Here is a 12500-nt window from a genome sequence, read left to right on the forward strand (position 1 = left end):
ACATATACCATACTATGACTAGCAAAACAAAGGTGGAAACCAATTTGTAACATCAAACATTGTTATACTAAACTAAACTTCTGAAGGACAAAAAGGGAGAGGTTAGAACAGTTATGAGTGAACGCAGATTTGGATGGTATTACTCATAGAGTCAGGTATCCCTTACTAAGCTAGTAGTACATAAAATCAAGGCTGTTCTCTGTCCATAGCTGAGACATATAGTAGCCCTTGATTTTTTTCTTGAAAGTAACCTTGCTATTTGACACAGGTAGTGAGTTCCATAGTTGAGCACCTGTGAAATGAAAGCTGTTTATGGTGAAGGGACCTGCATGAGATACAATAAAAGACCCTTGACTGTTTCGGGTTCGGTTCTCAGCAGATAACGTAAAATTACAGCTCACATATGAGGGAGCAGAATTATGAACGACACTGTAAACATGGTTTAGTTTCAGCTGCTGGACACGATATTTTACAGGTAACATTCCTACTTTGCTAAATTCTTCTATACCAGTATGACTACGTTGAGGTAAATTTAGCATGAATCTAATGATCTTATTTTGTGCAACCTGTAGCCGAGATTTTTTTTTTTTTTTCTGCTCAGACTACTGTACCAAGAGCTACAAGCGTAATCAAAGTGATGCTATAACAAGGCTGAGACCAGAGCTTCTTTGTTTCCAAATCAAAATTTCTGGCTTTTCTGTACAAAAATTTGACTTTATGTGAACACTTGGATACAATCTTATCCGTTATGGCATTCCCTGGGAGAGACTGATCTAACTGTTCTGACTCCAAGACATTATCCCCATATCTGACCTGTACATCGCGGTGTTTCCTGAGGTTGGGTTTTGATGCGAATACAATACTTTCCATTTTACCAAGGTGTAAAGACAGCCTGTTATCTATGAGCCAGTCCTGGACTGATGACTCAGTGCCTCCTCTACCTTAACCGGGTCCCTACCTGACACAATTAGTGCGGAGTCGTCTGCATATAGCAGTAACTTACAGTTCACCGCACCTGGCATGTCGTTGCTGTAGACCAGGAACAGTAGCGGTCCTAGAATTGAACCTTGTTGTACACCACAAGTTATCTCTCTTTCACTCCTGAACGTACCCCAGCCCAAACTTCCCACAACCCGTTGGGGGGGATTTTACTAGTTTAGTGGCTATGGTTGTGAAAAAGGAGTTGAAGTGGTTGGCTATGGTGCTTCTATCAGAGTTAAGCTCGCCGTTTATCATGAGTCCTATCCTGTCTGCTTTGTTACTAGGCTTAATGTGAACTTCTAGGGTCTTCAGAGTTTGCCAAAGCTTCCTTGGATCGTGTTTGTTCTGGTTCACCATGTTAGTACAATAAACACCTTTGGCTTTTTCCTTCCAATATTTCACCTGATTCCTATAGTACAGAAAGCCATTATAGTCCTCCTGTTTTCTACTTTTCCTAAATCTAGCAATGAATCTGTCTCTGTCTCTAATCAAACCCAGTGCTTCGTTTGTCATCCATGGTTCCGTCCTCCGTTTTATTCGTATCTCTTTGAGAGGCGCTACTCTGTCAATAACAGTAAGAAATATGTACTTAAAATTAGACCAGGCCTCATAAACATCGGCACAATCTAGTACTGGCGACCTGTCTGTCCTACCCAGTTCATCTACAAAATGTTCCCGTGAGTAATGCTTCATGTAACGAAGCTTCACTGTGTTGTGCTTATTGTAAATCGTCTTCCCAGCTTTCCTAGTACAATATATGAGCTTGTGGTCACTAAGACCATAATCACAAGCACCAGCCTGCGTTATCTTATTACAATCGGAAACCAAGATAAGATCTATGATGGACCTGGATGTGCCTGTTATTCTAGTAGGCTCGTCAATCAGTTGTGTCAGGCCATGGAATTTTAGCAAGTCCCTCATTGCCTTAACAAGGTTATTATTTGTACTTGCCAGATTCGTATCAAAATCACCTAGGATAATAATTTCTTGGTCATGCATATTGACCCGATTGAAACAGGTAGATTCTAATGCGCTATAGAAAGACATCTGTTTCGGTGGTCTGTAACAGACCCCACATAAGATGGGATGCGATTTAGGTAACAGTATTTCTATCCACACAGCTTCGAGCCCCTCGTTACTCATAAGGTCTGTACGGGGGTTGAATGCTAAATCATTGCAAATGAAAGTACATACCCCTCCTCCGGTCCTCTTTCTATCATTACGCACAACACTAAAACCCGGTATCGTAATTTCTGAGTCGGAGATGGTACTGTCCAAGATCTAAGAATATAAGGTCTAACCACTTCCGACCGAATTTCGAGGGAGTTGGCGCAGCGAGCCCGTGAACGTCACCTGGCTGTTCAAAGTGGGGTTAGCGGGTCCTATAGCTGTCAGTTGAAGTTGGTCCGTCGTTCGAAAATGACGTCGCCTTCGCTCGCACCGCTCCACTCAATTAATTATATTCTGACAAATATTATATAAAATATATATATAAATATATATAAAATATTATAGTTCCTGTCTATATATATGAATATATAATATATATATATAATATATAAAATATTATAGTTCCTGTCTTCCTTGGCGTTTCACAGTTTTCTTCAGTGTATCACAAAGAGAAAATGGACGCATCCAAACGACGTCAGAAGCTGCGCAGAACTGCTTCAGCGGTTAGACCTGTTTACTTAGACCTTGGTACTGTCTAGCCATGTTTCTGTGACACCGATGACTGCTGCCCTGGTACTAAAGTGTAACGGATATTGCTTAGCATAACGCAAAACTTTGTTGTCAATCTTATTCTCATACTGATCCACAAAAAATAAGATTGCAATGGCAAAATATGTCTTTATTTTATTTTATTTTTTTTTTCTTATATGACTTAGTAAACATTTTTATCGTAATTATTAAATATAGAGAAATTCCCTCGGTACATTTTTGCAGATATCGTCCAATAATACATAACGACTAACTTCCGACTGCGGAAAATTTCGTTAGAATCTGTGTCGTATTTGAACCTCGACATATGGTCTTCCCTGAGACTGATATGGTTTAGAAATTAGTTCTTACAGTCTCATTACATGTTTTTTGTGTTATCCTCGGCAATCTTAATTGTTATTTCGAACTATGTGTTCTTTTCACTATCTGCACTTCATCTATATTAATTCAATGCCAAATAAAATTATTATTATTATTGTTATTGAACATTTTTAGAAGCTCTGCCATGGGATTCGAACCCCGACACGTGCGTCCATAATCACGAGGCCTAGACGCTAGCAACCATGCTACATGTGATGGTTCTAAACGACTGAACAAGTCGTTTTGAAACATCACATGTGGCATGGTTGCTAGCGTCTTGGCCTCGTGATTGTGGACGCACTGGTCGAGGTTCGAATCGCATGGCAGAGCTTCCAAAAATGTTCAAACTGTCTTTAACATACACAAATTTATTATTATTATTATTATTATTATTATTATTATTATTATTATTATTATTATTATTATTATTATTATTATTATTATTATTATTATTATTATTATTGTTGTTGTTGTTGTTGTTGTTGTTGTTGTTGTTGTTGTTGTTGTTGTTGTTGTTGTTGCTGTTGTTGTTGTTGTTGTTGTTGTTGTTGTTGTTGTTGCTGCTGCTGCTGCTGCTGCTGTTGCTGTTGCTGTTGAATTGCCTACCTCTGCTATAAGGGGAAAAGGCCCTTGGTATACATATAGATTATATTATTGTCATTATTATTATTATTGCTATTATTAGTAGTAGCAATAACAGTATTATCATTGTTTCTAACATTATAAGGATTATTAATCGATCTCCTAAGCAGAATCATGAGCGTCATTATCACTGTTATTATGATCATTATAGAATAGTGAGGAACACACGCTAGGAGACGCTGAGTAGCTGTGACTGAAGTTGCAATTTTTGCCTATGTGGTGAGACTGTTGGGGCAGGTAGCAGTCTGCTTGGATGAGTGCGGGACTCGAACCCGCGACTGAGAAGATACGAGATGCTTCTGATTATGCTTCCAGGTCACTGGGATCAGCATTCAGCGTTGAATTTATCTTTATATCATTAGCATTTATTAATTTGTTTATTTTATTATTATTCATATTATTATTATTATTTATATTATTATTTTATTTATTTATTTATTCATTTATCATTATTATAATTTTTTCGCATCGGACCTAGTTATGGACCAAAAGGTCTCCTGTTCCGCCTTTGTAATCCCTTGTACTCATTTTCATCATTACAATTAACATCATCATAATCACATCCGTGATTATTTTTAATGCCTTCATCATTCATGTTTGCTTATGGTATCTATCTTTATGTTATCTTTTCTAGTATCTCACCTTAAATATTGATTCTTTGACACACTTGGTCAACAGGACAAAGGTCAATTTATTTATATAAATCAAATCGATACAAACAACAACAAATTGTATAATCATTCGAAACTTAAAGAAATAATGTAACGACATAAAAAACAGTAATACAATTGATTGGTAATAACATGAATACCTATGAAATAAAGTAGAAGCAAAATGCCATATATATTATATAAAATATATATATATATATATATACATATATATATATATATATATATATATATATATATAAATATATATATATATATATATATAAATTTGACTGGTAAAGGGGCAATCACACTGGGCTATTTTTCTTCCCACATACCACCTCTAACCTCTATTTGAATAACCAGAATATGACTTCGCTTACAGAAATCTAAACTTCTCTAAGAAAATTTCAACAGTGTGTCTAACATTCGTATAGGTTTACAATTTCTTAGTTCATAATTCAATTCTGCTCTATATGACGGAACGATAATTTTATATTTGTAGATTTGAAAAGTAAAATATTGTAACCGAAGTCGCTCTTACTCAAACGAACTCTCAGCTGTCGGAGCTGGTGAAGCTCGAAGAAACCCAGTGTGATAACCCCTTTACACCACCGACAGCAAATTGTTCAACCTTCACCAGTCAAAAGTACAGTATTCGAGAACATGATGATTGTCTTAGTCAATTGTCAGTATTATTAGAGATGTACCAGGGAAATCTGTCACAAAACAAATAAACTATAAAGAGTTACATCCTGACAGTTATACTGATTTTCATTCATATGATTTAGAAATGAGGTGTTTCAGCACTGTAGGTAGATTATATGGCTTCTGATTTTTTCCTCTTATTTTCCCTCATTTCTTCTTCGTCTTATTCTTTTATTCTTTTACTTTATTTCTTGTGGTTTCTCTTCTTCGTTTTCTCATTCTTCTTCCTGTCTTTATTCTTTTATTTAATCTACTTTTTTTTCTGATTCTTTTACTTCATTTACTTTTTACTCTGCTTCTTATTGTTATTTTTCTTCTTTTACTTCGTTTACTTTTTCTGCTTCTTTTTCTTCTTCAATCTCTTCTCGTTCTTCTTCCTGTTTTTATCATATATTTTTCTTCATCTACTTCTTTTTCTTCTTCATTTACTTCTTTTTTTCTTTTTCTTCTTCTTCATAAACTTCTTCTTTTTCTTCTTCTTATTCTTCATTTACTTCTTCTTTTTCTTCTTCTTCGTTTACTTCTTCTTCCGTGGGCACCCTGGTAGTACCATTCCCGCCGCACGCTAATCATATACATCAAAAGAAGGTATGGGGAGGTGGAGCTTGTACATAAAACTAATTGAATCGGAATGTATCTGTCACACTCTAAGGAGCGACAAGGAAGGAGGGTGGTCGCCGTGCAAGTGAAGGGGAGTGGAGAGGGGTTATGTGTGGGAGATGCTTTGACTCAGCCCGAAGGGATTTCTCCCCGTCTTCTCTTTTCCTGCGTGAGGGGACGGGGGGGGGGGGGTTCGCCGTGTTAGTGAAGCGGCTCTGCTGTGGATGTGCTCCTGTGTCTTGATGCATTGCTACTGACCCGGGCAGTCTACAGGGGACACGAGGAGAAGATAAGGGAGAAACAATGGATGGTGGATGGGAATGGAATGGGGGTGGGAGTTGGGGGGGGTGCGTGGCTTGGCTAGCTACCTCCCTTATATGGGAGAAGAGGCCCCTGGTAAATACTGTAGATAGATTTGGCAAGCTTATGATAACTTCTTACGCTTTCTTCTAGTCTCCTATATTTTTTAATATTTTGTATGCATTTTTGTTATCCTTTTCTTTCTTCCTTTCCAATCACCCCTCTTGTTTATTTCCTCTTACTTCACATCCTCCTCTTTCTCCTCCTCCTCCTCCTCCTCCTTCTCCTCCTCCTTCACCTCCTCCTTCTCTTCCTCCTCTTCAGCGCCTCCAATAGACAAAATGCCATCCTGGGACCAACACCACAGGAGAAGCATTGTTGTTGGAGGGCAATGTCGAGGGTGAGGTGACCCAAGTGCCACTCGACTGCAACGCGGGATTCCAGGGAGAGGCCAAGAACCAAGTCGGGTTCGAGTGGGCGTTCGTCCAGATCGGCCTCGTGAACCAGGAATTGGTCGAGGACGAGGGGCTCGAGGACGAACCTGGGCTCGAGGACGAACCTGGGTTCGAGGGGAAGATGGGTGAGTGCGAGGGGAAGATGGGTGTGTGCGAGGGGAAGATGGGTGAATGCGAGGGGAAGATGGGTGTGGGACGAGGTGGTTCATGGGGTGCCACCTCGAGGCAGACCTTGGATAAGAGACATTCGTCAATGCAGCAGATGGATCCGCGGGGGCAGTCTTGGTTCATTTTGCAGACCTGCGAAAAGAGTATAGAAAACGGTGAACATTACACTGTTCATTTACATTATTACTCATTACACTATTACACTAGTCTTTGCGCTTCAGGGGGTCCGTTCATGTTGTGGCATACGTCGTGATTTACTCTGCCAAATCAACCTTAGCACAAGCTTCTCTCTAATTTCATATTTTTTTATTATGTACACTGTATAGTGCAAGGAGCTGTATAGTACAATGAGTATCACATTTTTAGAGTTATAACAACAACTGGAATAAATTCTTTGACACGTGGCAACAGAGTGATGCTCGTTGTACTACTATACAGCTTCCTTTACTATATACAGAATATAAAAAGAATCAAATAGCACATAAATGGGAAATAAGAGAGAGAGGCACGTACTAATTTGGATTTAACAGAATGGTTAGTAGTAAATCACGACGTATGGCGCCACACCCTGAACGGACTCCTTGGAGCGCACAGACTAAAGTAGCATTGCGCGCGTGGTGGGTGTGGTAGCAGTACAGTGATAATAATGGTCCGACTGTTAACCCCTTCGTTCGGAGAAACATTCCTCCAGCTGAATCGAATCGCCTTGGGAATTCTCCCTCTTTTATTTTTACATAATCTAGTTAGTTAATTATCCCTTCATGCCAGGGGGTTCCCTAAGTTGAAAGAAAATAAGGATAATAGTAATAATGCTAACAATAATAACTACATATGGTTATAATGAACAGAGAAATCAACAAATAACTAAAGTTCAAGGGAACATTGATGATGATTGTAACGTTGTTAAGCCCACCAACAAAAGACAACATTAATTGTGATTGTAATGAATTATGCGTGTTACAGTGACGGAAAACACTACAGGGTATGTAACAAGGATAACCCCATTTTTACAGTTTCAGTGGTATTAATATACTCGTAATACAGTTACAAGAAGAAGACAGTGTTATGGTGGTGTTAGTGTAGGGCAGGGGTTCTCATTAGGGGTGAAATTCACCCCCAGGGGTGAATTTTGGGTTTTCTGGGGGTGAATTGTGACCACATTAAGTTTACGGAGTGAGGAAAGCAAATATAGGCTCTGGCCTATCTGGCCTGTCACCTGGGCTGGAATTATACCAGTGCTGACCCAGGTTAATCTTAGGATTAGAAAAGTGTTACGGTGTGCGATATTATCTGCATATTATTTAAAATGCACCTTTTGAAACAGGCAATCTTGGAAAGGAGGGGGGAATGACATTCTGGCAAAGGGTGAAAGGGGTGCATGAGCCAAGCAAGGCTGAGAACCCCTGGTGTAGGGGGTAGGGAGTAGGGTTGCGGCAACGGGGAAGGATACTTACAGGAAGAAAGGAGGGGAGAAACCTGCAAGGTCTGAACAGTGACCTTGGACACATTTCTCCTCCTCCTCCTCCTCCTCCTCCTCCTCCTTCAGTTCCTGGTCCTTCTCCTGGTTTTACTTCTATTCCTGGTCCTCCTCCTTCTTCTGCTCCTCCTCCTCCTCCTCCTGCTCCTCCTGCTCCTCCTGTTCCTCCTCCAAGAGAAGACTCCATGCCAGCATCTCTCACTGTTGAGGAAAAAATGAAAAAGATATTACAAACGTGTAAATATGATTTATACGAGGAAAAAAAACTCCTCATCCGAGCTGATTGGGGATTTACGAACTTTTGACCAAATAAGTTCGGAAGAAGGAAAAAGTTTGAGGAGGAGGGAAGGGGGAAGGCGAATCAAGAAATTCAGACGAAAGAGGAAGAGGAAAGAAAAGACACAGCAACAAGTTGTACCCGTATATGTATCCATGTTTACATATATTCGTGTATACATAAATACACGCATGCACACATGCATGCATACATACATACATGCATACATTCATGCATACATGAATACACGCATGCACACATGCATACATACATACATGCATACATTCATGTATACATGAATACACGCATGCACATATGCATACATACATACATATAAACATACACATGTACATGCATACATACATACATACATACATACATACGTATTTACATACATATATGCATACGTACATACATGCATACATACATACATATATACTTGCATACACATACATGAATACATATACAGTATACATACAGATATATATATATATATATATATATATATATATATATATTATATATATATATATATCATATACATATACATACATATATATGCGCGCGCGCGCGCGCGCGCGTGTGTGTGTGTGTGTGTGTGTGTGTGTGTGTGTGTGTGTGTGTGTGTGTGTGTGTGTGTGTGTGTGTGTGTGTGTGTGTGTGTGTGTTTGTGTGTGTGTGTGTGTGTGTGTGTGTGTGTGTGTGTGTGTGTGTGTGTGTGTGTGTGTGTGTGTGTGTGTGTTTGTGTGTATGTGTGTGTGTGTGTGTGTGTAATTCGCCAAGGTCTTGGATTACGTGTTGGACTCGTGATCAACAGCTACTGCCCTCCTAGAAGAGAGCTCAGAGCTCATATATGATTGATCTATGGGTAATGCTGTGCCTTCACGCGCACACACACACACAACTCCCCACCCACAAGAATTGGAGTAACGACTCGCAGCACAGCGATACAGAAATTATTTCAGCCCTAGGTAGGATTCGAACTCGGACCGCCGTAGTGACGGCCACGATCGCTACCACTGTGTGCATTTGTTTATATGTATGTGTGTGTGTGTGTGTGTGTGTGTGTGTGTGTGTGTGTGTGTGTGTGTGTGTGTGTGTGTGTGTGTGTGTGTGTGTGTGTGTGTGTGTGTGTGTGTGTGTGTGTGTGTGTGTGTGTGTGTGTGTGTGTGTGTGTGTGTACATACATGGCTATATACATATATACATGCATGCATACATACATAATTACCCTAACTTAATTCTATTCAAGTGATGACTCGTATTTGCATCACCCAAAACACTAAGCACAGACTAACAGTGCGGACCCTACGCCAGGAGGAGCTGAATAACTGCGGCCGGAGCCGTCACCTTAACCCTATATTTTATGTGTGCTTTGGGGGGACTGTTGGGGGGCAGGTAGAAAGCAGTCACTGGTGGGAATCGGAGAGGAGTGCGGGATTCGAACGCGCAACTAAGCAAATAGGAAAGCAGTATGCTTCCGATGACGTCACCAAGCAAAGGTCAATGTAATGCCTGCGTGACTGTGTCGAGCAAGAGGAGAGTTGGGCGGAGCTGTCTCAACAGTCGATATAACGTAAATGGGTCATCGCACTAGGCTATTTTTCCTCAGACATCCTACCTTCAACCTCCATTTGAATAATTAGAATATGACTTCGCTTACAGAAATCTAGGTCTTTTCTAAGAACATTTCAACAGTATATCTAACATTCGTATTGTTCATCATTTGGTTTTGCTGTATATGACGGAGAGATAATTAGATATTTGGAATATTGTAACCGAAGTCGTTTTCATTCAAACGAACTCTCAACGCTGGACGCTGGTGAACCCCGTGGAAGCCCAGTGTGATAACACCAACAGAGTCCATTCGCGGGGTTCGAGCGTGTGCGTCTGCTATGCCAAGACCTTACGATCTTTTGTGTAAATATTCAGATTATATAGTTTAATATATCAAAAATTCATTAGCACCATTAAGACAGCAGTGCATGACTTATAATCGGTTTAAATTTGGTAATTTTAGGTTTAGGAAGGAAATAGGCAAGAACTGGTTTACCAACAGTGGTTAACGAACGGAATAGACTTAGTGAACATGTAGTGAGCGCTGTAACAAAAGGTTGTTTTAAGAGAAGATGAGATAACTTTATGGATGGGGATGATAGGTGGTAAGGGACATGGAACTGCCTAGTGTAGGCCTTATGGTCTCTTGCAGTCCCCTCCATTGTTATGTTCTTAACCATCTGGATGTGTAGTCCAACATGAATATAAGTTAGAGGGAGACGATGCAAGGAGATAGAGCAGAAGGCTTCAGAACGAGTAGGAAGATGAACAAAAAAAAAGTTGACAGAATGAATGAGAATAAGAGGAGGAAGAAGGGAAGAAAGAGTAGAATGAAAAACAGAACAGGCAGAAGGAAGGGAACGAGGAGGAGGAGGAAGATGAGAAGGAGAGGAAGGAAGAGGAAGACAAGAAAGAGAGTAGAAAGAGAAGGAAAGAATAGGAAAAAGGGAAGAGGTAAGGAAAGGAAAGTAAATAGGGAAGGAGGGAGGGACAAAGCACAGGGAGGAGAATGAGAAACACGAAGAAGGAAATGAAACAAAACAAGGAGTATGAAAGAAGGAAGGAAGGAGGGAGAGAAAACAAGCGAAAGAGGGAAAAGGGAGAGACGGTGAAACGATAACTAAGTAATAGAGAGAGGAATAAGAAAATACGAAGGAAAAAAATTAGAGCGGGAAGCAAGGTCTGTAAAGGTAGCAGCACACTAGTCTAGCATGCTACTTGCTAATGCTACTTCCTTTGAGTAGAAACGACTTCGGTAACAATATTCTAGACTCCTGTAAGTGCATCTCAACAAAGTGTCTAACATTCGTATTTTAGGTTTAACTTCTCTTAGTTCGTCATTCAGATGCTCACTCTATGACATAAGAATTTGACATTTGGAAACTTGAAAAACAAAAGATCGTAACCAAAGTCGTTTCTAATCCAACGAAGTAGCAAAAGCCAATAGCATGCTAGCGAGAAATGCCTAGTGTGCTGCCACGTTAAGATAGGGGTGTATGACCCGAGCGTTCGCCAAGAATATACTGTGTGGGTGGACTTCTGACATGGATATATTTTTTCAGAGGTGCTTGTGAGCGCGACACTTGCGCAGCAGTATAAGAAAGCTGACTAACGACTAGAGCAAAACGTGCTCCTTTGGTGGATTTCATCAAAAATGGTCAGAAACGTGATATTAAAGAAATATTGTCGTTCGATTTTTTTTTCAATGCTGTGTTAGGTAACTTGACCTGTCTTGTCTAACTTGACTAAATTGTAAACACACTCTCGGTTAGCTAGCCGATCCTACTTAGCCTGTCTAACCTAACCTGGCTAAATCGTAAATAGTTCTTTGGATTAAAAGGGGGAGAGATAGAGAGCGGGCAGGTTATAAACAAACAAGGACCTCAGAATAGATTCCTCTTTTTCTTCTTCCTCATCCTCATCCCCTGCTCCTCCTCCTCTTCTTCCTCCTCCTTTTCTTCTTCCTCCTCTTCTTCTTCCTCTTCCTCCATTATCTCGATTACATATTTAGGTTCAATAGAATCTCATACAGTGAAATCTTAAATCAAAGTAAATTAGATCAATTAAAGAAATATAATTCACTAACACCTTTCGTACCGGATGCCGCCAGGCGATTTTGGTCATCTCTAAATCGGTCCCTACACGATCAATATTCCGAATTATACAATATTAATGACAGTGTAGGGATGGTATTGAAGAATGACACAATATATTGAAGACATAAACAAAATAATAATAATTTGAAGACATCAAAGAATGACACAATGTTTTGTAGACATCAAATACCATCCCTACATCCCGTCAGTAATGTACAATAAGGGATATTGTGCAATATAATTGATCGTGTAGGGCCAGCTTAAAGAGGTTATCACACTGGGCAGCTTCCACGAGCTTCACCAATGCCGACCGTTGAGAATTTGAGTGAAAACGACTTCAGTTACAATATTTTATTTTTCAAATCTCCAAATATCAAATTATCTTTCCGTCATATATAGCAAGAATGAGTGATGAACTAATAGGTTGTCAATCTATACAAATGTTAGACACACTGTTGAAACGTTCTTAGAGAAGTCTAGGTTTCTGTAAGCGAATGGAGGTTGGAGGTA

General features: G+C 39.8%; 1 protein-coding gene across 1 annotated transcript in view; it reads right to left on the reverse strand.

Moving 5' to 3' along the window:
• Positions 1–4676: 4676 nt before the first annotated feature.
• Positions 4677–12500, reverse strand: part of LOC143027927 (uncharacterized) — a 27180-nt gene continuing 19356 nt past the window's right edge. The window contains exons 3-4 of the mRNA XM_076189574.1: positions 8038–8261; positions 4677–6715 (exon numbers count right to left, since the gene is read on the reverse strand). Coding sequence (XP_076045689.1) covers positions 6281–6715; positions 8038–8261 — 659 coding nt within the window. The 3' untranslated portion in view covers positions 4677–6280. The remainder of the gene's footprint in view (positions 6716–8037; positions 8262–12500) is intronic.

Source organism: Oratosquilla oratoria, chromosome 9 (assembly GCF_046742065.1).
Source record: "Oratosquilla oratoria isolate Oo_2021 chromosome 9, ASM4674206v1, whole genome shotgun sequence".
In the NCBI taxonomy this organism is placed as follows: domain Eukaryota; kingdom Metazoa; phylum Arthropoda; class Malacostraca; order Stomatopoda; family Squillidae; genus Oratosquilla; species Oratosquilla oratoria.